A 26,668-nucleotide genomic window follows, 5' to 3' on the forward strand; every position below is an offset into this window, starting at 1 on the left:
AACAGAGAGATTAAAGAGAGGAGAATAGAGAGAGAGAGAACAGAGAGATTAAAGAGAGAGATTAGCAGAGAGAGAGAGTAATAGAGAGAGTAACAGAGAGAGAGAGGAGAATAGCAGAGAGAGAGTAACAGAGAGAGAGTAACAGAGAGATTAAAGAGAGGAGAATAGCAGAGAGAGAGTAACAGAGAGAGAGTAACAGAGAGAGAGTAACAGAGAGATTAAAGAGAGGAGAATAGAGAGAGAGAGAGACAGAGAGAGAGTAACAGAGAGAGAGAATAGAGAGAGAGAGTAACAGAGAGAGAGTAACAGAGAGAGAGAGTAGACAGAGAGAGAGAACAGAGAGAGAGTAACAGAGAGATTAAAGAGAGAGAGAGAGTAACAGAGAGAGAGTAACAGAGAGAGAACAGAGAGAGAGAGAGAGAGAGTAACAGAGAGAGAGTAACAGAGAGATTAAAGAGAGGAGAATAGCAGAGAGAGAGTAACAGAGAGAGAGTAACAGAGAGAGAGTAACAGAGAGAGAGAGAGAGAGAGAATAGCAGAGAGAGAGTAGACAGAGAGATTAAAGAGAGGAGAATAGCAGAGAGAGAGTAACAGAGAGAGTAACAGAGAGATTAAAGAGAGGAGAATAGCAGAGAGAGAGTAACAGAGAGAGAGTAACAGAGAGATTAAAGAGAGGAGAATAGCAGAGAGAGAGAGAGAGAGAGAGTAACAGAGAGAGAGTAACAGATAGATTAAAGAGAGAATAGAATAGAGAGAGAGAGTAACAGAGAGATTAAAGAGAGTAGAATAGCAGAGAGAGAGTAACAGAGAGAGAGAGTAACAGAGAGAGAGTAACAGAGAGAGAGTAACAGAGAGAGAGAGAGTAACAGAGAGAGAACAGAGAGAGAGTAACAGAGAGAGAGAGAGAACAGAGAGATTAAAGAGAGAGAATAGAGAGAGAGAGAGTAACAGAGAGATTAAAGAGAGAGAGTAACAGAGAGAGAGAGAGAGAATAGCAGAGAGAGAGAGAGTAACAGAGAGAGAGTAACAGAGAGAGATTAAAGAGAGGAGAATAACAGAGAGAGAGAGTAACAGAGAGAGAGAGTAACAGATAAAAAGAGAGGAGAATAGCAGAGAGAGAGTAACAGAGAGAGAGTAAGAGAGAGAGAGAGAAAAGAGAGGAGAATAGAGAGAGAGAGAGCAGAGAGAGAGAGAGTAACAGAGAGATTAAAGAGAGGAGAATAGCAGAGAGAGAGTAACAGAGAGAGAGTAACAGAGAGATTAAAAGAGAGAGTAGAATAGAGAGAGAGTAACAGAGAGATTAAAGAGAGGAGAATAGCAGAGAGAGAGAGTAACAGAGAGATTAAAGAGAGGAGAATAGCAGAGATAGAGAGTAACAGAGAGAGAGTAACAGAGATTAGAGAGTAAAGAGAGAGAGAGTAACAGAGAGAGAGTAACAGAGAGAGAGTAACAGAGAGAGAGTAACAGAGAGAGTAACAGAGAGAGAGTAACAGAGAGATTAAAGAGAGAGAGAGGAGAATAGCAGAGATAGCAGAGAGAGAGTAACAGAGAGATTAAAGAGAGGAGAATAGCAGAGAGAGAGTAACAGAGAGAGGAGAATAGCAGAGAGAGAGAGTAACAGAGAGATTAAAGAGAGGAGAATAGCAGAGAGAGAGTAACAGAGAGATTAACAGAGAGAGAGTAACAGAGAGAGAGTAACAGAGAGAGAGTAACAGAGAGAGAGAGTAACAGAGAGAGAGAGAGAGAGTAACAGAGAGATTAAAGAGAGGAGAATAACAGAGAGAGAGAGTAACAGAGAGAGAGTAACAGAGAGATTAAAGAATAGAGAGAGAAAAGAGAGGAGAATAGAGAGAGAGAGAGTAACAGAGAGAGAGTAACAGAGAGATTAAAGAGAGGAGAATAGCAGAGAGAGTAACAGCAGAGAGAAAGAGAGAGAGAGAGAGAGAGAACAGAGAGAGAGTAACAGAGAGATTAAAGAGAGGAGAATAGCAAAGAGAGAGAGAATAACAGAGAGAGAGTAACAGAGAGATAAAGAGAGAGAGTAACAGAGAGAACAGAGAGATAAAGAGAGAGAAACAGAGAGAGAGTAACAGAGAGATAAAGAGAGAGAATAGCAGAGAGAGAGTAACAGAGAGAGAGAGTAACAGAGAGAGAGTAACAGAGAGAGAGTAACAGAGAGATTAAAGAGAGAGAGTAACAGAGAGAGAGTAACAGAGAGATTAAAGAGAGGAGAGAGAGAGAGTAACAGAGAGAGAGTAACAGAGAGATTAAAGAGAGAGAATAACAGAGAGAGAGTAAAGAGAGAGAGAACAGAGAGATAACAGAGAGAGAGAGTAACAGAGAGAGAGAGTAACAGAGAGAGAGTAACAGAGAGATTAAAGAGAGGAGAATAGCAGAGAGAGAGAGTAACAGAGAGAGAGTAAAGAGAGAGAGTAACAGAGAGAGAGTAACAGAGAGAGAGAACAGAGAGAGAGTTAAAGAGAGAGAGAATAAAGAGAGGAGAGATAGAGAGAGAGAGTAACAGAGAGAGAGTAACAGAGAGAGAGTAACAGAGAGATTAAAGAGAGGAGAATAACAGAGAGAGAGTAACAGAGAGAGAGTAACAGAGAGATTAAAGAGAGAGAGAATAGCAGAGAGAGTAACAGAGAGATTAAAGAGAGGAGAATAGCAGAGAGTAACAGAGAGAGAGTAACAGAGAGAGAGTAACAGAGAGAGAGTAAAGAGAGAGAGAGTAACAGTAACGAGAGAGAGAGTAACAGAGAGAGAGTAACAGAGAGTAACAGAGAGAGAGTAACAGAGAGATTAAAGAGAGGAGAATAGCAGAGAGAGAGTAACAGAGAGATTAAAGAGAGGAGAATAGCAGAGAGAGAGAGTAACAGAGAGAGAGTAACAGAGAGATTAAAGAGAGGAGAATAACAGAGAGAGAGAGTAACAGAGAGAGAGTAACAGAGAGAGAGTAACAGAGAGATTAAAGAGAGAATAACAGAGAGAGAGTAACAGAGAGAGAGTAACAGAGAGAGAGAGTAACAGAGAGAGAAAGAGAGATAAGAGAGAGAGAGAGTAACAGAGAGAGAGTAACAGAGAGAGAATAGCAGAGAGAGAGTAAAGAGAGAGAGTAACAGAGAGATTAAAGAGAGAGAGTAACAGAGAGAGAAAGAGAGAGAGAGTAACAGAGAGAGAGTAGAGAGAGATAAAGAGAGGAGAATAGCAGAGAGAGAGTAACAGAGAGATTAAAGAGAGGAGAATAGCAGAGAGAGAGAGTAACAGAGAGAGAGTAGAAGTAACAGAGAGAGTAACAGAGAGAGAGAGAAACAGAGAGAGAGAGTAAGTAAAGAGAGGAGTAACAGAGAGATTAAAGAGAGAGAGAATAGAGAGAGAGTAACAGAGAGAGAGTAACAGAGAGAGAGAGAGAGTAACAGAGAGAGAGTAACAGAGAGATTAAAGAGAGGAGAATAGCAGAGAGAGAGTAACAGAGAGAGAGTAACAGAGAGAGAAAGAGAGAGAGAACAGAGAGAGAGAGTAACAGAGAGAGAGTAAAGAGAGGAAAGAGAGGAGAATAGAGAGAGAGAGTAACAGAGAGAGAGTAACAGAGAGATTAAAGAGAGGAGAATAGCAGAGAGAGAGTAACAGAGAGAGAGTAACAGAGAGATTAAAGAGAGGAAATAGCAGAGAGAGAGTAACAGAGAGAGAAAGAGAGAGAGAATAGCAGAGAAAGAGAGAGAATAGCAGAGAGAGAGTAACAGAGAGATTAACAGAGAGAGAGAAGAGAGTAGAGAGAGAGTAACAGAGAGAGAGTAACAGAGAGAGAGTAACAGAGAGAGAGTAACAGAGAGAGAGATTAAAGAGAGGAGAATAGCAGAGAGTAACAGAGAGAGAGAGAGTAAATAGAGAGAGAGAGTAAAGAGAGAGAGAATAGAGAGAGAGAACAGAGAGAGAGAGAATAACAGAGAGAGAGTAACAGAGAGATTAAAGAGAGGAGAATAGCAGAGAGAGTAACAGAGAGAGAGAGTAACAGAGAGAGAGTAAAGAGAGAGAGAATAGAGAGAGAGAGAGAGTAACAGAGAGAGAGTAACAGAGAGATTAAAGAGAGGAGAATAGCAGAGAGAGATAACAGAGAGAGAGTAAACAGAGAGATTAAAGAGAGGAGAATAGCAGAGAGAGAGAGAGAGTAACAGAGAGAGAGTAACAGAGAGATTAAAGAGAGAGAGAGAGTAAAGAGAGAGAGATAACAGAGAGAGAGTAACAGAGAGAGAGTAACAGAGAGATTAACAGAGAGAGAATAAAGAGAGAGAGAGTAACAGAGAGAGAGTAACAGAGAGATTAAAGAGAGAGAATAGCAGAGAGAGAGTAACAGAGAGAGAGTAACAGAGAGAGAGAGTAACAGAGAGAGAGTAACAGAGAGAGAGTAACAGAGAAAGAGAGGAGAATAGCAGAGAGAGAACAGAGTAACAGAGAGAGAGTAACAGAGAGAGAGAATAACAGAGAGAGAACAGAGAGAGAGAGTAACAGAAAGAGAGAACAGAGAGAGAGAGTAACAGAGAGAGAGTAACAGAGAGATTAAAGAGAGGAGAATAGCAGAGAGAGAGAGTAACAGAGAGAGAGTAACAGAGAGAGAGTAACAGAGAGAGAGTAACAGAGAGATTAAAGAGAGGAGAATAGCAGAGAGAGAGAGTAACAGAGAGAACAGAGTAACAGAGAGATTAAAGAGAGGAGAATAGCAGAGAGAGAGTAACAGAGAGATTAAAGAGAGAGAGAGAGTAACAGAGAGAGAGAGTAACAGAGAGAGAGAGTAACAGAGAGAGAGTAACAGAGAGAGAGAGTAAGAGAGAGAGTAACAGAGAGAGAGAGGAGAATAACAGAGAGAGAGTAACAGAGAGATTAAAGAGAGAACAGAGAGAGAGTAACAGAGAGATTAAAGAGAGAGAATAGCAGAGAGAGAGTAACAGAGAGAGAGTAAACAGAGAGAGAGAGTAACAGAGAGATTAAAGAGAGAGAGAATAGCAGAGAGAGAGTAACAGAGAGAGAGTAACAGAGAGATTAAAGAGAGAGAATAGCAGAGAGAGAGTAACAGAGAGAGAGTAACAGAGAGATTAAAGAGAGAGAATAGCAGAGAGAGAGTAACAGAGAGAGAGTAACAGAGAGATTAAAGAGAGAGAGAATAGCAGAGAGAGAGAGAGAGAGTAACAGAGAGAGAGAGTAACAGAGAGAGAGAGATTAAAGAGAGTAGAAGTAGAGACAGAGAGAGAACAGAGAGATAAAGAGAGAGAGTAACAGAGAGAGAGAGTAACAGAGAGAGAGTAACAGAGAGAAAAGAGAGGAGAATAGCAGAGAGAGAGAGTAACAGAGAGAGAGTAACAGAGAGATTAAAGAGAGGAATAGAATAGAGAGTAGAGAGAGAGAGTAACAGAGAGAGAGTAACAGAGAGATTAAAGAGAGGAGAATAGCAGAGAGAGAGTAACAGAGAGAGAGTAACAGAGAGAGAGAGTAACAGAGAGAGAGTAACAGAGAGAGAGAGAGAGTAACAGAGAGAGAGTAACAGAGAGAGAGAGAGTAACAGAGAGAGTAACAGAGAGAGAGTAACAGAGAGATTAAAGAGAGAGAATAGCAGAGAGAGAGTAGAGAGAGTAACAGAGAGAGAGTAACAGAAGAGAGTAACAGAGAATAGCAGAGAGAGAGAGTAACAGAGAGAGAGTAACAGAGAGAGAGAGAGAACAGAGAGAGAGTAACAGAGAGAGAGTAACAGAGAGAGAGAGTAACAGAGAGAGAGTAACAGAGAGATTAAAGAGAGGAGATTAGCAGAGAGAGAGAGTAGAGAGAGAGTAACAGAGAGATTAAAGAGAGAGAATAACAGAGAGAGAGAGAGAGAGAGAGTAACAGAGAGATTAAAGAGAGGAGAATAGCAGAGAGAGAGAGTAACAGAGATATTAAAGAGAGGAGAATAGCAGAGAGAGAGAGTAACAGAGAGATTAAAGAGAGGAGAATAGCAGAGAGAGAGAGTAACAGAGAGATTAAAGAGAGGAGAATAGCAGAGAGAGAGAGTAACAGAGAGATTAAAGAGAGGAGAATAGCAGAGAGAGAGTAACAGAGAGAGAGTAACAGAGAGAGAGTAACAGGGAGAGAGTAACAGAGAGATTAAAGAGAGGAGAATAGCAGAGAGAGAGTAGCAGAGAGATTAAAGAGAGGAGAATAGCAGAGAGACATCTTGCAGGCTTATATCAGCTTGATCATCACTGCCACGTCTCTCCACAAGATTACAGAGAAGGAAAGTCAAACATTAACATTTAATGGCTCTAATTTTTACTCTATTTACTGCAAGAAGGAATTATAACTAGGAAGTAGAACACAAAAAAATGTCTTAACATATTTATCTGGGTATATTAGATAATGAATATATTATATATTAGATAATGAATATATTATATATTAGATAATGAATATATTATATATTAGATAATGAATATATTATATATTAGATAATGAATATATTATATATTAGATAATGAATATATTATATATTAGATAATGAATATATTATATATTAGATAATGAATATATTATATATTAGATAATGAATATATTATATATTAGATAATGAATATATTATATATTAGATAATGAATATATTATATATTAGATAATGAATCTGCTGGGTTATGGATGGTTCTGTGGTGTGTGAGGCGTTAGATGGATGGTTCTGTGGTGTGTGAGGCGTTATATGGATGGTTCTGTGGTGTGTGAGGCGTTAGATGGATGGTTCTGTGGTGTGTGAGGCGTTAGATGGATGGTTCTGTGGTGTGTGAGGCGTTAGATGGATGGTTCTGTGGTGTGTGAGGCGTTAGATGGATGGTTCTGTGGTGTGTGAGGCGTTAGATGGATGGTTCTGTGGTGTGTGAGGCGTTATATGGATGGTTCTGTGGTGTGTGAGGCGTTAGATGGATGGTTCTGTGGTGTGTGAGGCGTTAGATGGATGGTTCTGTGGTGTGCGAGGCGTTATATGGATGGTTCTGTGGTGTGTGAGGCGTTAGATGGATGGTTCTGTGGTGTGCGAGGCGTTATATGGATGGTTCTGTGGTGTGCGAGGCGTTATATGGATGGTTCTGTGGTGTGCGAGGCGTTATATGGATGGTTCTGTGGTGTGCGAGGCGTTATATGGATGGTTCTGTGGTGTGTGAGGCGTTATATGGATGGTTCTGTGGTGTGTGAAGCGTTATATGGATGGTTCTGTGGTGTGTGAGGCGTTATATGATTGGTTCTGTGGTGTGTGAGGCGTTAGATGGATGGTTCTGTGGTGTGTGAGGCGTTATATGGATGGTTCTGTGGTGTGCGAGGCGTTATATGGATGGTTCTGTGGTGTGTGTGAAGGTAACTATGATGTTGTGTTAATGCTTCTCTGGTGTGTGATGTGTGAAGCTGCCTGTATGAATGGATCGGTAGTACCTGTGATACTGTATAGCAGGGTTTCCTACCTGGCGGCCAGCGGGACAGGTTTAATTTGGCCCCCCAAGTTTCCAAATCATTTTTTACCTTTTAATTTTTTACACTTCATTATTGTATGTGAACAACTGTAAAAACACCAGAAAATCAGCTCCAAGTGATTTGCATTTTGGAAATCTGTTCCCAAGTATTCTCACACATAGTAGAGAGGCACGTGATGTATCCAATGTAAGAACTAATGACTTGTAACTATGTTCTGGCCCGCGGCTCAATCTAGTAGATGATCCCTGCTGTATATTTTGTTTGATGCTCTATTAATGTTCCTGAGGTGTGTTTGTGTGATTGTGATGATGTAACTGTTGTTTCGTCAGTATCTTCAGGATGTTCTCAGCAGACAGGAAACGAGTAGAGACAGCTCTGGAGAACTGCAACCTCCCTTCTGGGCGGGTAAGAAGCGCTTATTCCCTTTCTCTATCAATCTCTTCCTCTGCCTATCTATCCCTGCTTCCAGGTCTGTTCATCTCCATTCATTATCTGTATGCTATCTTTTCAATATTCTATCAACTATCAACCCATCTCTCTCTCTCTCTCTCTCTCTGCCTCTCTCTCACTCTCTCTGCCTCTCTCCCTACCCCTCCGCCTCTCTACCTCTCTCCCTACCTCTCTCTGCCTCTCTACCGCTCTACCTCTCTCCCTACCTCTCTCTGCCTCTCTCCCTCCCTACCTCTCTCTGCCTCTCTCCCTCCCTCCCTCTCTCTCTCTCTCTCTCTCTCTCTCTCTCTCTCTCTCTCTCTCTGCCTCTCTCTGCCTCTCTCTCTCTCTCTGCCTCTCTCTCGCTCTCTCGCTCTCTGCCTCCCTCTCCCTCTCTCTCACTCTCTCCCCTCTCTCTCTCTCTCTCTCTCTCTCTCCATCGCTTACACACACACCCATACGCCAATGTACGCACACATTAACTCAGAGTGTAGATAATTAGCTGCAGGGGGAGAGGTAGGGTGAGGTAGGGAGGGGTAGGGAGAGGTAGGCCTGTTTTAAGGTCTGATGGGATTTGTTGTGTTGCTTTGTACTGTTAATTCAAACTAAACGTTAGCGCTGTTAACTTCACAAAAAATAATAATGTAAAAAATATATAATTTACATTTACATTTAAGTCATTTAGCAGACGCTCTTATCCAGAGCGACTTACAAATTGGTGCATTCACCTTATGACATCCAGTGGAACAGTCACTTTACAATAGTGCATCTAAATCTTAAAGGGGGGGTGAGAGGGAATACTTATCCTATCCTAGGTATTCCTTAAAGAGGTGGGGTTTCAGGTGTCTCCGGAAGGTGGTGATTGACTCCGCTGTCCTGGCGTCGTGAGGGAGTTTGTTCCACCATTGGGGGGCCAGAGCAGCGAACAGCTTTGACTGGGCTGAGCGGGAGCTGTACTTCCTCAGTGGTAGGGAGGCGAGCAGGCCAGAGGTGGATGAACGCAGTGCCCTTGTTTGGGTGTAGGGCCTGATCAGAGCCTGGAGGTACTGAGGTGCCGTTCCCCTCACAGCTCCGTAGGCAAGCACCATGGTCTTGTAGCGGATGCGAGCTTCAACTGGAAGCCAGTGGAGAGAACGGAGGAGCGGGGTGACGTGAGAGAACTTGGGAAGGTTGAACACCAGACGGGCTGCGGCGTTCTGGATGAGTTGAAGGGGTTTAATGGCACAGGCAGGGAGCCCAGCCAACAGCGAGTTGCAGTAATCCAGACGGGAGATGACAAGTGCCTGGATTAGGACCTGCGCCGCTTCCTGTGTGAGGCAGGGTCGTACTCTGCGGATGTTGTAGAGCATGAACCTACAGGAACGAGCCACCGCCTTGATGTTGGTTGAGAACGACAGGGTGTTGTCCAGGATCACACCAAGGTTCTTAGCGCTCTGGGAGGAGGACACAATGGAGTTATCAACCGTGATGGCGAGATCATGGAACGGGCAGTCCTTCCCCGGGAGGAAGAGCAGCTCCGTCTTGCCGAGGTTCAGCTTGAGGTGGTGATCCGTCATCCACACTGATATGTCTGCCAGACATGCAGAGATGCGATTCGCCACCTGGTCATCAGAAGGGGGAAAGGAGAAGATTAGTTGTGTGTCGTCTGCATAGCAATGATAGGAGAGACCATGTGAGGTTATGACAGAGCCAAGTGACTTGGTGTATAGCGAGAATAGGAGAGGGCCTAGAACAGAGCCCTGGGGGACACCAGTGGTGAGAGCGCGTGGTGAGGAGACAGATTCTCGCCACGCCACCTGGTAGGAGCGACCTGTCAGGTAGGACGCAATCCAAGCGTGGGCCGCGCCGGAGATGCCCAACTCGGAGAGGGTGGAGAGGAGGATCTGATGGTTCACAGTATCGAAGGCAGCCGATAGATCTAGAAGGATGAGAGCAGAGGAGAGAGAGTTAGCTTTAGCAGTGCGGAGCGCCTCCGTGATACAGAGGAGAGCAGTCTCAGTTGAATGACTAGTCTTGAAACCTGACTGATTTGGATCAAGAAGGTCATTCAGAGAGAGATAGCGGGAGAGCTGACCAAGGACGGCACGTTCAAGAGTTTTGGAGAGAAAAGAAAGAAGGGATACTGGTCTGTAATTGTTGACATCGGAGGGATCGAGTGTAGGTTTTTTCAGAAGGGGTGCAAGTCTCGCTCTCTTGAAGACGGAAGGGACGTAGCCAGCGGTCAGGGATGAGTTGATGAGCGAGGTGAGGTAAGGGAGAAGGTCTCCGGAAATGGTCTGGAGAAGAGGGGAGGGGATGGGGTCAAGCGGGCAGGTTGTTGGGCGGCCGGCCGTCACAAGACGCGAGATTTCATCTGGAGAGAGAGGGGAGAAAGAGGTCAGAGCACAGGGTAGGTCAGTGTGAGCAGAACCAACGGTGTCGTTTGACTTAGCAAACGAGGATCGGATGTCGTCGACCTTCTTTTCAAAATGGTTGACGAAGTCGTCTGCAGAGAGGGAGGAGGGGGGGGAGGAGGATTCAGGAGGGAGGAGAAGGTGGCAAAGAGCTTCCTAGGGTTAGAGGCAGATGCTTGGAATTTAGCGTGGTAGAAAGTGGCTTTAGCAGCAGAGACAGAGGAGGAAAATGTAGAGAGGAGGGAGTGAAAGGATGCCAGGTCCGCAGGGAGGCGAGTTTTCCTCCATTTCCGCTCGGCTGCACGGAGCCCTGTTCTGTGAGCTCGCAATGAGTCATCGAGCCACGGAGCGGGAGGGGAGGACCGAGCCGGCCTGGAGGATAGGGGACATAGAGAGTCAAAGGATGCAGAGAGGGTGGAGAGGAGGGTTGAGGAGGCAGAATCAGGAGATAGGTTGGAGAAGGTTTGAGCGGAGGGAAGAGATGATAGGATGGAAGAGGAGAGAGTAGCGGGGAGAGAGAGCGAAGGTTGGGACGGCGCGATACCATCCGAGTAGGGGCAGTGTGGGAGGTGTTGGATGAGAGCGAGAGGGAAAAGGATACAAGGTAGTGGTCGGAGACTTGGAGGGGAGTTGCAATCAGGTTAGTGGAAGAACAGCATCTAGTAAAGATGAGGTCGAGCGTATTGCCTGCCTTGTGAGTAGGGGGGGAAGGTGAGAGGGTGAGGTCGAAAGAGGAGAGGAGTGGAAAGAAGGAGGCAGAGAGGAATGAGTCAAAGGTAGACGTGGGGAGGTTAAAGTCGCCCAGAACTGTGAGAGGTGAGCCGTCCTCAGGAAAGGAGCTTATCAAGGCATCAAGCTCATTGATGAACTCTCCGAGGGAACCTGGAGGGCGATAAATGATAAGGATGTTAAGCTTGAAAGGGCTGGTAACTGTGACAGCATGGAATTCAAAGGAGGCGATAGACAGATGGGTAAGGGGAGAAAGAGAGAATGACCACTTGGGAGAGATGAGGATCCCGGTGCCACCACCCCGCTGACCAGAAGCTCTCGGGGTGTGCGAGAACACGTGGGCGGACGAAGAGAGAGCAGTAGGAGTAGCAGTGTTGTCTGTGGTGATCCATGTTTCCGTTAGTGCCAAGAAGTCGAGGGACTGGAGGGAGGCATAGGCTGAGATGAACTCTGCCTTGTTGACCGCAGATCGGCAGTTCCAGAGGCTACCGGAGACCTGGAACTCCACGTGGGTCGTGCGCGCTGGGACCACCAGATTAGGTGGCCGCGGCCACGCGGTGTGGAGCGTTTGTATGGTCTGTGCAGAGAGGAGAGAACAGGGATAAACAGACACATAGTTGACAGGCTACAGAAGAGGCTACGCTAATGCAAAGGAGATTGGAATGACAAGTGGACTACACGTCTCGAATGTTCAGAAAGTTATGCTACGTAGCAAGAATCTTATTGACTAAAATGATTAAAAATGATACAGTACTGCTGAAGTAGGCTAGCTGGCAGTGGGTGCGTTGTTGACACTACACTAATCAAGTCGTTCCGTTGAGTGTAATAGTTTCTGCAGTGCTGCTATTCGGGGGCTAGCTGGCTAGCTAGTAGTGTTGTTTACGTTACGTTGCGTTAAAAGAACGACAATAGCTGGCTAGCTAACCTAGAAAATCGCTCTAGACTACACAATTATCTTTGATACAAAGACGGCTATGTAGCTAGCTATGTAGCTAGCTACAATCAAACAAATCAAACCGTTGTACTGTAATGAAATGAAAATGTGATACTACCTGTGAATGCGACCGGGTTGTTGAGTTCTATTCATTAGACGTTGGCTAGCGTTGGCTAGCTGTTGGCTAGCTAGCAGAGTCTCCTACGTTAAGGACGACAAATAGCTGGCTAGCTAACCTCGGTAAATTAAGATAATCACTCTAAGACTACACATTCTAAACCTAAACAACACAATTATCTTGGATACGAAGATACGAAGACAGCAAAGACAGCTATGTAGCTAGCTAACACTACACTAATCAAGTCGTTCAGTTGAGTGTAATAGTTTTTCCAGTGCAGCTAATCAGTGGACGTTAGCTAGCTGGCTAGTGAAGACTACGTTAGGACGGCGAAATACGATAATTACGCAATTATCTTTGATACAAAGACGGCTATGTAGCTAGCTGAGAAGAAATTGCTAAGATTAGACAAATCAAACCGTTGTGCTATAATGAAATATATTGAAATGTAATGAAAAAGTTATACTACCTGCGGGAGCGAAGTGGGATGCGACCACTCGCTCCAAACCGGAAGGACATTCCATGTATTGTCACGTAGACCGGAGAAGTGAAATGTGTTGTTTTACAGGGTCAGCCATAGTAGTACGGCGCCCCTGGAGCACATTAGGGTTAAGTGCCTTGCTCAAGGGCACATCGACAGATGTTACACCTTGTTACACCTTGTTATCTCAGGTATTCAGACCAGGGACCTTTCTGACCAATGCTCTCACAGCTAGGCCACCTGCCACCCACCCACTGCCTTCAAAATGATGGGGTCAATTCCATTTCAGTTCTGTCAATGTAAATGTAAATGTACTTCCTGAATTGATGGAGTTGGAACCCTGTTAAACATTCTGGTGTCATTTTGACTGTACTGTAAGCTAAGCCAATGTTGACCGGGCACCTGTGATTCTTTTTCTCTCCAGAGTGATTGTATCCCACAAGAAGACTTCACTCCAGAGCTCTACAAAGTATTCCTCACCAACATCTGTCCTCGACCAGAAATAGACAATATCTTCTCTGAAATGTAAGACAACTGTCACTCAGAGCTACCCAGAACTAACAAGCATAGTTCTTAAGCTACACTTTAGCATTATTAAGGTTCATATTAGGACATCGAAACAGTGAAATACACTTTGAAAGTCCTGTGAAACAAGTCTAAAGTGAGTTGAAACTAAATCATCACACTCTAGAGCAATTTGATGATGAACTTTGTCCTTTGTGGTTTTGTGTCTTTAAAAACAAAATGATGTTCAAAGTGTAAATCACTTGACCGTTCTTCCTTCTAGCAATCCTCAGGGTCTACTGCTGTACCCATGTACCCGGGATTACTGCCCACTGGACACTTCTGTCTAACATTTTAATATATGTGAGAGAGAGAGAGAGAGAGAGAGAGAGAGAGAGAGAGAGAGAGAGAGAGAGAGAGAGAGAGAGAGAGAGAGAGAGAGAGAGAGAGAGAGAGAGAGAGAGAGAGAGAGAGAGAGAGAGAAAGAGAAAGAGAAAGAGAGAGAGAGAGAGCAAGAGAGAGAGAGAGCGAGAAAGAGAAAGAGAGAGAGAGAGAGAGCAAGAGCAAGAGAGAGAGAGAGACTTAACACAACATTTGATCCTCCCTTTCCTCATCTCGTTCCCTCTTTCATTCTCTTTATATCCATTTATCTCCTCTCATATCTTGTTCCCTGCTTCTCCTCTCTCCTCTCCTCCCCTCTCCCTTTCTCCTCTCCTCTGCTCTCCTCCTTCTCTTCTCTCCTCCCTCTCCCTCTCTCCTCTCCTATCTCCCTCCATCTTCTCCTCTCCTCTGCTCTCCTAGTGGAGCTAAAAGCAAACCCTACCTGACAGTGGAGCAGCTGACTGACTTTATAAACGTCCGACAGAGAGACCCTCGTCTCAACGAGATCCTCTACCCTCCTCTCAAACCTGAACAGGTTCAGAGCCTGCTGGACAAGTATGAACTCAATGAAATGCTGGCGCAGAAAGGTTAGCATGAGTCACACACACACACACACACACACACACACACACACACACACACACACACACACACACACACACACACACACACACACACACACACACACACACACACACACACACACACACACACACACACACATACATGCACACGCACACACACACATGCACACACACACACACATTCATTGTTTTAGAGGATCTTTGGTGTTTTGAGAGTACACATTCACCTCCCTTCTCCGAAGGGGTGGTGAGTTTGGCAGGGCAGTTACCATAGAAACCCCTCAGCCGCATCCAAGGGGCCAACACAGTTCTAAAAACCCAAACTCTCTCCCACGTACACGTCATTCCTCCCTCATACATTACCTTCTTTCTGTTGCTGTCAGACAGAGAGAGAGAGAGAGAGAGAGAGAGAGAGAGAGAGAGAGAGAGAGAGAGAGAGAGAGAGAGAGAGAGAGAGAGAGAGAGAGAGAGAGAGAGAGAGAGAGAGAGAGAGAGAGAGAGAGAGAGAGTGTGTGTGTGTGTGTGTGTGTGTGTGTGTGTGTGTGTGTGTGTGTGTGTGTGTGTGTGTGTGTGTGTGTGTGTGTGTGTGTGTGTGTGTGTGTGTGTGTGTGTGTGTGTGTGTGTGTGTGTGTGTGTGTGTGTGTGTGTGTGTGTGGAGGGGACTACTACTTTCTAGAACAAGCAGCTGGAGAGCGGTATTGCTCACTGGTAGAGAACACCTGTTTGTTTACCTGTTATTATACACGTTGTTATTAGAAGCGTTAAAACACTTTATAATGAGTTAATAACCATTTATTACCATGTTGTTCTAAATGTCTTCCATCCCTGGTTATCTGTTTCAGAGCTCTGTGGTTGAAGTCAGTATCTAGCGTGCCAGAACATACACATGGTGTCCTGCTGCTTCTACTAATAGTTTCTAGACAGTCAGACAGTGAGAGTGATGCCTGCTTTAGACAGAGGGGTGGGGCCTGGTCAAAGGCTGTGCACTATATAGGGAATAGGGTGTCGTTTATTATGAGCCGGTGGTTTTCTGTGACCATGGGGTTGTGGTATATTATGAGCCTGTGGTTTTCTGTGACCATGGGGTTGTGGTATATTATGAGCCTGTGGTTTTCTGTGACCATGGGGTTGTGGTATATTATGAGCCTGTGGTTTTCTGTGACCTTGGGGTTGTGGTATATTATGAGCCTGTGGTTTTCTGTGACCATGGGGTTGTGGTATATTATGAGCCTGTGGTTTTCTGTGACCATGGGGTTGTGGTATATTATGAGCCTGTGGTTTTCTGTGACCATGGGGTTGTGGTATATTATGAGCCTGTGGTTTTCTGTGACCATGGGGTTGTGGTATATTATGAGCCTGTGGTTTTCTGTGACCATGGGGTTGTGGTATAATAATGAGTCTGTGGTTTTCTGTGACCATGGGGTTGTGGTATTTTATGAGTCTGTGGTTTTCTGTGACCATGGGGTTGTGGTATATTATGAGTCTGTGGTTTTCAGTGACCATGGGGTTGTGGTATATTATGAGCCTGTGGTTTTCTGTGACCTTGGGGTTGTGGTATATTATGAGCCTGTGGTTTTCTGTGACCATGGGGTTGTGGTATATTATGAGTCTGTGGTTTTCTGTGACCTTGGGCTTGTGGTATTGTAATGAAGTTTGTCTGTTGTTTGAAGAGAGTCAGACCGAAATGCAGCGTGTAGGTTACTCATGACTTTTAATGAAGAATATGCGGTACATGAAATAACTGAAAATACGAAAACAACAAACGAGTGAAACTAATACAGCCTATCTGGTGACTAACACAGAGACAGGTACAATCACCCACGAAATACAACGCGCACTCAGGCTACCTAAATACGGTTCCCAATCCGAGACAACTAGAATCAGCTGACTCCAATTAGGAATCGCCTCAGGCAGCCAAGCCTAACTAGACACACCCCTAATAATACACACTCCCAATTAATACAAACCCCAATACGAAATACAACATATAAACCCATGTCACACCCTGGCCTACCCAAACATATAACAAAAACACAAGATACAATGACCAAGGCGTGACAGAACCCCCCCCCCCCCTAAGGTGCGGACTCCGGGACGCACCTCAAGAGCATAGGGAGGGTCCGGGTGGGCGTCTGTCCATGGTGGCGGTTCTGGCTCGGGACGTGGACCCCACTCCATAAATGTCCTAGTTCCTCCCCTTCGCGTCCTAGGATAATCCACCTTCTCCGCCGACCATGGCCTAATAGTCCTCACCCTGATCCCCACATAACTGAGGGGCAGCTCGGGACCGAGGGGCAGCTCGGGACCGAGGGGCAGCTCGGGACAGAGGGGCAACTCAGGACAGAGGAGCAGCCCGGGACCGAAGCAGCCCGGTACTGAGGGGAAGCCCGGTACTGAGAGGGAGCCCAGTACAGAGAGGAAGCATAGTACTGAAAGGAAGCTCAGTACTGAGAGGAAGCTCAGGCAGGTAGTAGGCTCCGGTAAATCCTGGCTGGCTGGTGGACCTGGATGATTCAGGTTGTCTGGCCGATCTAGAAGATCTTGGCAGACTGGCACTTCTGGCGGATCCTGGCAGACTGGCACTTCTGGTGGATCCTGGCAGACTGGTGACGCTGGGCCGACTGGCGGCGCTGGGCAGACAGGAGACTCCGGCAGCGCAGGAGAGGAGAAAGGCTCTGGCTGCGCTGAACAGGCGGGAGACTCCAACAGCGCAGGAGAGGAGAAAAGCTCTGGCTGCGCTAAACATGCGAGGTGCACTGGACGCGCTGGGCCGACTGGGAGCACTGGTGGCGCTGGACAGACAGGAGACTCCGGCAGCGCAGGAGAGGAGAAAGGCTCTGGCTGCGCTAAACAGGCTGGAGACTCCGATAGCACAGGAGGGGAGAAAAGCACTGGCTGTGCTGAACAGGCGAGGCGCACTGGACGCGCTGGGCCGACTGGGAGCACTGGCGGCGCTGGGCAGACAGGAGACTCCGGCAGCGCAGGAGAGGAGAAAGGCTCTGGCTGCGCTGAACAGGCGGGAGACTCCAACAGTGCAGGAGAGGAGAAAGGCTCTGGCTGCGCTGAACAGGCGAGGCGCACTGGACGCGCTGAGCCGACTGGGAGCACTGGTGGCGCTGGACAGACAGGAGACTCCGGCAGCGCAGGAGAGGAGAAAGGCTCTGGCTGCGCTAAACAGGCTGGAGACTCCGATAGCACAGGAGGGGAGAAAAGCACTGGCTGTGCTGAACAGGCGAGGCGCACTGGAGGCCTTGTGCGTGGTGCTGGAACTGGTGGTACTGGCGCGAGGACACGCACAGGAAACCTGGTGCGGGGAGCTGCTACCGGAGGACTGGTGTGTGGAGGTGGCACAGGATGGGCTAGACCGTGAAGACGTACTGGAGATCTTGAGAGCAGTGTAGGCACAGGACATGCAAGGCTAGGGATGTGCACAGGAGGCCTGGTGCGTGAGGCTGGCACCAACTTCACCAGCTGACTAACACGCACCTCAGGTTGAGTGTAGAGCGCTAACTCAGGTGCTATTAAATCACCGACACGATCCGTCGGACGAATATTATATCTATAGCACCAAGCTAGCAACTCCCTCATTACTCTCCACTCCACTTTCCCCATTAACTCCTTCACAGTCTCTGCTTCGCTCACCTCTAACACTGGCTCTGGTTCAGGTCTCCTCCTTGGCTCCTCACGATGAACAAGGAGAGTTGGCTCAGGTTTATCTCCTGACTCAGCCATACTCTCCCTAAGCCCCCCCCCCAATAATTTTTTTGGGGTGACTTTCCGGTTTCCAACCGCGTCGCCGTGCTGCCTCCTCATACTTGTGCCTCTCCGCTTTAGCTGCTTCTATTTCCTCCTTGGGAAGGCGATATTCTCCCGGCTGCGCCCAGGGTCCTTTTCCATCTAATATCATCTCCCAAGACCAGAAGTCCTCATATTGCTGCTCCTCACAATTAACAGGGAGAGTAGGCTCAGGTCTGACTCCTGACTCTGCCACTCTCTCTCTGCGCTTTCCCCCGTTACCTACGGTTTTCGCTCTGTAAAGCCGTGCTTTCCTTTTCGATTCCCTACGTGTATAGCCCTCTTCGCATTGCTGTAGGGAATCCCAGGCGGGCTCCTGCACTCGCTCTGGGTCGGCCGCCCACCTGTCAATTTCTTCCCACGTATAATCCCTGCTTCTGCCGTCCATAACGTCCTCCTTTAGATCCTGCCAGTTCACACGCTGCTCGGTCTGTGAATGGTGGTGGGTGATTGTGTAACAAGGTTCGTCTGTTGTTTGAAGAGAGTCAGACCGAAATGCAGCGTGTAGGTTACTCATGACTTTTAATGAAGAATATGCGGTACATGAAATAACTGAAAATACAAAAACAACAAATGAGTGAAACTAATTACAGCCTATCTGGTGACTAACACAGAGACAGGTACAATCACCCACGAAATACAACGCGCACTCAGGCTACCTAAATACGGTTCCCAATCCGAGACAACTAGAATCAGCTGACTCCAATTAGGAATCGCCTCAGGCAGCCAAGCCTAACTAGACACACCCCTAATAATACACACTCCCAATTAATACAAACCCCAATACGAAATACAACATATAAACCCATGTCACACCCTGGCCTACCCAAACATATAACAAAAACACAAGATACAATGACCAAGGCGTGACAGGTATATTATGAGCCTGTGGTTTTCTGTGACCATGGGGTTGTGGTATATTATGAGCCTGTGGTTTTCTGTGACCATGGGGTTGTGGTATATTATGAGCTTGTGGTTTTCTGTGACCATGGGGTTGTGGTATATTATGAGCCTGTGGTTTTCTGTGACCATGGGGTTGTGGTATATTATGAACCTGTGGTTTTCTGTGACCATGGGGTTGTGGTATATTATGAGCCTGTGGTTTTCTGTGACCATGGGGTTGTGGTATATTATGAGCCTGTGGTTTTCTGTGACCATGGGGTTGTGGTATATTATGAGCCTGTGGTTTTCTGTGACCATGGGGTTGTGGTATATTATGAGCCTGTGGTTTTCTGTGACCATGGGGTTGTGGTATATTATGAGCCTGTGGTTTTCTGTGACCATGGGGTTGTGGTATATTATGAGCCTGTGGTTTTCTGTGACCATGGGGTTGTGGTATATTATGAGCCTGTGGTTTTCTGTGACCATGGGGTTGTGGTATATTATGAGCCTGTGGTTTTCTGTGACCATGGGGTTGTGGTATATTATGAGCCTGTGGTTTTCTGTGACCATGGGGTTGTGGTATATTATGAGCCTGTGGTTTTCTGTGACCATGGGGTTGTGGTATATTATGAGCCTGTGGTTTTCTGTGACCATGGGGTTGTGGTATATTATGAGCCTGCTGCTTTTAACTTTTTAGATGGTCAAACAGACAACAGGTCAACCGTGCTTCAGCAATATTTCCCAGGACAAATTTGATTGTTTCTTGATTTCAAATTGACCTAACAGAGTACACTATTTATTTCTTCAAGAACAAGACACCATCAGTTTTCCTCTCCTTATTTCATCCCTGGCTCACGGTTCAGTGTGCCCTTCCATATACACACACACTCACGCGCACTCACATCCCTCTCTCTGCGTCCCAGAGTCTGAATGCCAGATTTCCCTCTGCAGTATTTATATAGCCTGGGGCAGAGGAAAGACTGCCATCTGCTCTCTCTCACACACACACACACACACACACACACACACACACACACACACACACACACACACACACACACACACACACACACACACACACACACACACACACACACACACACACACACACACACACACACACACACACACACACAGACACATACACACTCACACTCACACACACTCACACTCACACACACACACACACACACACACACACACACACACACACACACACACACACACATACACACTCACACTCACACACACTCACACTCACACTCACACACACAAACGCACTCACACACACACACTCACACATGCCCTCTTCCCAGGTCTGAAGTAACAGAGCCTGAGGGGAGTAGGACAGGAGTAGTAACAGGGCCTGAGAGGAGTAGGACAGGAATAGTAACAGGGCCTGAGAGGAGTAGGACAGGAGTAGTAACAGGGCCTGAGAGGAGTCGGACAGGAATAGTAACAGGGCCTGAGAGGAGTAGGACAGGAGTAGTAACAGGGCCTGAGAGGAGTAGGACAGGAGTAGTAACAGGGCCTGAGGGGAGTAGGACAGGAGTAGCAACAGGGCCTGAGGGGAGTAGGACAGGAGTAGTAACAGGGCCTGAGAGGAGTAGGACAGGAGTAGTAACAGGGCCTGAGGGGAGTAGGACAGGAATAGTAACAGGGCCTGAGGGGAGTAGGACAGGAGTAGTAACAGGGCCTGAGAGGAGTAGGACAGGAGTAGTAACAGGGCCTGAGGGGAGTAGGACAGGAGTAGCAACAGGGCCTGAGAGGAGTAGGACAGGAATAGTAACAGGGCCTGGGGGGAGTATGACAGGAGTAGTAATAGGGCCTGAGAGGAGTATGACAGGAGTAGTAACAGGGCCTGGGGGAGTAGGACAGGAGGAGTAACAGGGCCTGAGGGGAGTCGGACAGGAGAGGTAACAGGGCCTGAGAGGAGTAGGACAGTAGTAGTAACAGGGCCTGAGGGGAGTAGGACAGGAGTAGTAACAGGGACTGAGAGGAGTAGGACAGTAGTAGTAACAGGGCCTGAGAGGAGTAGGACAGGAGTAGTAACAGGGCCTGGGGGGAGTGGGACAGGAGTAGTAACAGGGCCTGAGAGGAGTAGGACAGGAGTAGTAACAGGGCCTGAGAGGACTAGGACAGTAGTAGTCACAGGGCCTGAGGGGAGTAGGACAGGAGTAGTAACAGGGCCTGAGGGGAGTAGGACAGGAGTAGTAACAGGGCCTGAGGGGAGTAGGACAGTATTTGTAACAGGGCCTGAGAGGAGTAGGACAGGAGTAGTAACAGGGCCTGAGAGGAGTAGGACAGTAGTAGTGACAGGGCCTGAGGGGAGTAGGACAGGAGTAGTAACAGGGACTGAGAGGAGTAGGACAGTAGTAGTAACAGGGCCTGAGAGGAGTAGGACAGGAGTAGTAACAGGGCCTGAGGGGAGTAGGACAGGAGTAGTAACAGGGCCTGAGAGGAGTAGGACAGGAATAGTAACAGGGCCTGAGGGGAGTAGGACAGGAGTAGCAACAGGGCCTGAGAGGAGTAGGACAGGAATAGTAACAGGGCCTGAGGGGAGATGGACAGGAGTAGCAACAGGGCCTGAGAGGAGTAGGACAGGAATAGTAACAGGGCCTGAGAGGAGTAGGACAGTAGTAGTAACAGGGCCTGAGAGGAGTAGGACAGTAGTGGTAACAGGGCCTGAGAGGAGTAGGACAGTAGTAGTAACAGGGCCTGAGCGGAGTAGGACAGTAGTAGTAACAGGGCCTTAGGGGAGTAGGACAGTAGTGGTAACAGGGCCTGAGAGGAGTAGGACAGTAGTAGTAACAGGGCCTGAGGGGAGTAGGACAGTAGTAGTTACAGGGCCTGAGGGGAGTAGGACAGTAGTAGTAACAGGGCCTGAGGGGAGTAGGACAGTAGTGGTAACAGGGCCTGAGAGGAGTAGAACAGTAGTAGTAACAGGGCTTGAGAGGAGTAGGACAGTAGTAGTAACAGGGCCTGAGAGGAGTAGGACAGTAGTAGTAACAGGGCCTGAGGGGAGTAGGACAGTAGTACTAACAGGGCCTGGGGGGAGTAGGACAGTAGTAGTAACAGGGCCTGAGGGGAGTAGGACAGTAGTAGTAACAGGGCCTGAGGGGAGTAGGACAGTAGTAGTAACAGGGCCTGAGAGGAGTAGGACAGTAGTAGTAACAGGGCCTGAGGGGATTAGGACAGGAGTAGTAACAGGGCCTGAGGGGAGTAGGACAGTAGTAGTAACAGGGCCTGAGGGGAGTAGGACAGGAGTAGTAACAGGGCCTGAGGGGAGTAGGACAGTAGTAGTAACAGGGCCTGAGGGGAGTAGGACAGGAGTAGTAACAGGGCCTGAGGGGAGTAGGACAGGAGTAGTAACAGGGCCTGAGGGGAGTAGGACAGGAGTAGTAACATGGCCTGAGGGGAGTAGGACAGGAGTAGTAACAGGGCCTGAGGGGAGTAGGACAGTAGTAGTAACAGGGCCTGAGGGGAGTAGGACAGTAGTAGTAACAGGGCCTGAGAGGAGTAGGACAGTAGTAGTAACAGGGCCTGAGGGGATTAGGACAGGAGTAGTAACAGGGCCTGAGGGGAGTAGGACAGTAGTAGTAACAGGGCCTGAGGGGAGTAGGACAGGAGTAGTAACAGGGCCTGAGGGGAGTAGGACAGTAGTAGTAACAGGGCCTGAGGGGAGTAGGACAGGAGTAGTAACAGGGCCTGAGGGGAGTAGGACAGGAGTAGTAACAGGGCCTGAGGGGAGTAGGACAGGAGTAGTAACATGGCCTGAGGGGAGTAGGACAGGAGTAGTAACAGGGCCTGAGGGGAGTAGGACAGGAGTAGTAACAGGGCCTGAGGGGAGTAGGACAGGGCCATGGCCTGAGGGGAGTAGGACAGGAGTAGTAACAGGGCCTGAGGGGAGTAGGACAGGAGTAGTAACAGGGCCTGAGGGGAGTAGGACAGGAGTAGTAACATGGCCTGAGGGGAGTAGGACAGGAGTAGTAACAGGGCCTGAGGGGAGTAGGACAGGAGTAGTAACAGGGCCTGAGGGGAGTAGGACAGGAGTAGTAACATGGCCTGAGGGGAGTAGGACAGGAGTAGTAACAGGGCCTGAGGGGAGTAGGACAGGAGTCCTCCCTGTTCTCTCTCTCTCTCATCAGATGAATGTTAGAGTGACCTAAGCAGTCTCCTTTTAACCTCAGTCTTAAAGGGGCAACCAGCAGTTGGTACATCTATTTTGGACTTTTACATTAATGATATGTACCCATTGATTGTTGAAGACTCAGCACTTTGGATTTGAAATAATACATGACTATGAGTTTAATGTACAGATTGCCAGCTTTAATATTAGGGTATTTTAAAACATATCGGGTGCACTTTCTTTAGGGGACCAAAATAAACGTGGAAAATGTACTTATATGTGTATTAAAGTCGTCCAAAGTTTAGTATTTGGTCCAAGTCAGTTATGTCTAAATCAAATCTGTATAAACCTTTGATGAGCTTACTGTGAACTTTAACTCTGGAAAGCCTAACAGCGTTTGAAGCCTTCAATCCAACCTGCCATTGTAGTGACTTATAAACAAACTAGTACTACCTTGAAAAGTGTAAGCCTCTGTTTGTGAGGGGAGGCTACCTAATATTGGCCGGTTTTTACAGTGTTTCACGGGTTTTATGTGACCGTAGGGAAAGCATTCCGACGTTCGTTACACTCAGACACAGAGCTGGTAGAAGAGATTATACAAGGCTTTGATACACTCTCATTAACACACAACAGGGCTAATTGGTTTCTTAAGAACCAGTCAGACATCCACACAGCAGTCGCAGTTGGTCACCGTGTCGTGGTTATGATAAAAGTTCCCACTGTCCCCAGCCACAGAGTAGGTAGAAGGAGCCCTACAGCCACAGATCTAGGATCAGTTTACCCTCTCCAGTGTCCCTGCAGAGGTGAAGTCTGTACGAATTTAAAGCTGTCCTCTGTGGTCTCCCCAGGGATCCGGCTAGCTCCGATGTCACAGAGAGAACACTGTTAATTAGCCGTGAAAGTCTGCAGAGGGCAGAGCTGCATTAATTAGCATAAATGAGCTAGCAAATTAGCGATTTAATGTGTTCCATGCAATATAGGAGTAAGGAGGGGAGTTAGCTTCAGTTAGAATAATAGCATGTTAGCGAGTTAACGCATTAAAGCCCCAAGTATGTTTGCCTTTGTGTACAGTATGTTGCTATTTCATTTGTGTTTGTATTGGTAGTTGGGAGTGGTGTATTCTGGTGGGGGGGGTATGTGTTTCAGTCGTACGCCTGAGCTGTTCAGCTGTATGACAGAGGGATTTTACCACAGAGGGAGATATGTGTGTGTGTGTGTGTGTGTGTGTGTGTGTGTGTGTGTGTGTGTGTGTGTGTGTGTGTGTGTGTGTGTGTGTGTGTGTGTGTGTGTGTGTGTGTGTGTGTGTGTGTGTGTGTGTGTGTGTGTGTGTGTGTGTGTGTGTGTGTGTGTGTGTGTGTGTGTGTGTGTGTGTGTGTGTGTGTGTGTGTGTGTGTGTGTGTGTGTGTGTGTGCAGTTGAGAGAGGCTAATTGGCCTCTTGTGTTAGCGTTTATTTCCCTGGATACCCCGCTATGGAGATCAAAGGATGCTGGTTTAGTGTGTGTGTGTGTGCGTGTGCGTGTGCGTGAGCGTGTCTGTGCAAGTGATGTGTATGATTTAACGGGAGCTTGTCCGTCAGGAGAGCTGGAGGGTTTGAAGTGTCAAATGCAGCTTTTATTCAGCTTCATGCACCTGATTACTGCATGTAGAAATGCTATTTGATGTTTGAGTGATTTTAAATCGGGAAGCTAGAAGCACTTATTAGTTATTACAACATCCTTTGCCTCTGGGTTGTACGATTGATCAAACAGTTGTACGATTGATCACACACACATACACTGTAAGTGCACCAGAGTATGGATTGTAGGGTGACTCAGTGTGTATCATCGGTCCTTATAGTCTGAGATTGAAACAGCCTTTGTCCCTGAGATTGATTTCAGTGGCCCTCTAATTTAAACACACACACACCCCACATAACTGGGGAGGACGGGTTTATAGTAGTAACTGGAACGGAGCGTGCTTAACTGTGTAAAACACATCAAACACATAGTTTGATCCCATTCACTCCATTCCAGCCATATTATGAGCCGTCCACCCCTCAGCAGCCCCCTGTGACACACACACACACACACACACACACACACACACACACACACACACACACACACACACACACACACACACACACACACACACACACACACACACACACTGATCGAATGAGGGAATGAAATGGCTAAAAATGTGAATGGTGAAACATCTCCCATCAGGTTACACTAGTGATCAATCAGCAGGTTAGACGAGTGATCAATCAGCAGGTTACACTAGTGATCAATCAGCAGGTTACACTAGTGATCAATCAGCAGTATACACTAGTGATCAATCAGCAGGTTACACTAGTGATCAATCAGCAGGTTAGACGAGTGATCAATCAGCAGGTTACACTAGTGATCAATCAGCAGGTTACACTAGTGATCAATCAGCAGGTTACACTAGTGATCAATCAGCAGGTTAGACGAGTGATCAATCAGCAGGATACACTAGTGATCAATCAGCAGGTTACACTATTGATCAATCAGCAGTATACACTAGTGATCAATCAGCAGGTTACACTATTGATCAATCAGCAGGTTACACTAGTGATCAATCAGCAGGATACACTAGTGATCAATCAGCAGGTTACACTAGTGATCAATCAGCAGGTTACACTAGTGATCAATCAGCAGGTTACACTAGTGATCAATCAGCAGGATACACTAGTGATCAATCAGCAGGTTACACTAGTGATCAATCAGCAGTATACACTAGTGATCAATCAGCAGGTTACACTAGTGATCAATCAGCAGGTTACACTAGTGATCAATCAGCAGGATACACTAGTGATCAATCAGCAGTATACACTAGTGATCAATCAGCAGTATACACTAGTGATCAATCAGCAGGTTACACTAGTGATCAATCAGCAGGTTACACTAGTGATCAATCAGCAGGATACACTAGTGATCAATCAGCAGGTTACACTAGTGATCAATCAGCAGTATACACTAGTGATCAATCAGCAGGTTACACTAGTGATCAATCAGCAGGTTACACTAGTGATCAATCAGCAGGATACACTAGTGATCAATCAGCAGGTTACACTAGTGATCAATCAGCAGGTTACACTAGTGATCAATCAGCAGTATACACTAGTGATCAATCAGCAGGTTACACTAGTGATCAATCAGCAGGATACACTAGTGATCAATCAGCAGGTTACACTAGTGATCAATCAGCAGGTTACACTAGTGATCAATCAGCAGGTTACACTAGTGATCAATCAGCAGGTTACACTAGTGATCAATCAGCAGGTTACACTAGTGATCAATCAGCGGGTTACACTAGTGATCAATCAGCAGTATACACTAGTGATCAATCAGCAGGTTACACTAGTGATCAATCAGCAGGATACACTAGTGATCAATCAGCAGGTTACACTAGTGATCAATCAGCAGGTTACACTAGTGATCAATCAGCAGGTTACACTAGTGATCAATCAGCAGGATACACTAGTGATCAATCAGCAGGTTACACTAGTGATCAATCAGCAGTATACACTGGTGATCAATCAGCAGGTTACACTAGTGATCAATCAGCAGGTTACACTAGTGATCAATCAGCAGGTTACACTAGTGATCAATCAGCAGGATACACTAGTGATCAATCAGCAGGTTACACTAGTGATCAATCAGCAGGTTACACTAGTGATCAATCAGCAGGTTACACTAGTGATCAATCAGCAGTATACACTAGTGATCAATCAGCAGTATACACTAGTGATCAATCAGCAGGTTACACTAGTGATCAATCAGCAGGTTACACTAGTGATCAATCAGCAGTATACACTAGTGATCAA

General features: G+C 46.7%; 1 protein-coding gene across 3 annotated transcripts in view; it reads left to right on the forward strand.

Annotated features, from left to right (window-relative positions):
- Positions 1-26,668, forward strand: part of LOC123995278 (1-phosphatidylinositol 4,5-bisphosphate phosphodiesterase beta-1-like) — a 362,073-nt gene that overhangs the window by 237,622 nt on the left and 97,783 nt on the right. For all 3 annotated transcript variants that reach the window (XR_006831799.1, XM_046298779.1, XM_046298778.1), the window contains exons 7-9: positions 7,806-7,881; positions 12,985-13,085; positions 13,866-14,032. Coding sequence is in view for 2 of the 3 variants with exons in the window: in XM_046298779.1 (XP_046154735.1) it covers positions 7,806-7,881; positions 12,985-13,085; positions 13,866-14,032 (344 nt within the window). In the remaining variant the exon portion in view is untranslated. The remainder of the gene's footprint in view (positions 1-7,805; positions 7,882-12,984; positions 13,086-13,865; positions 14,033-26,668) is intronic.

The sequence above is a fragment of the Oncorhynchus gorbuscha genome, linkage group LG14 (assembly GCF_021184085.1).
Source record: "Oncorhynchus gorbuscha isolate QuinsamMale2020 ecotype Even-year linkage group LG14, OgorEven_v1.0, whole genome shotgun sequence".
In the NCBI taxonomy this organism is placed as follows: domain Eukaryota; kingdom Metazoa; phylum Chordata; class Actinopteri; order Salmoniformes; family Salmonidae; genus Oncorhynchus; species Oncorhynchus gorbuscha.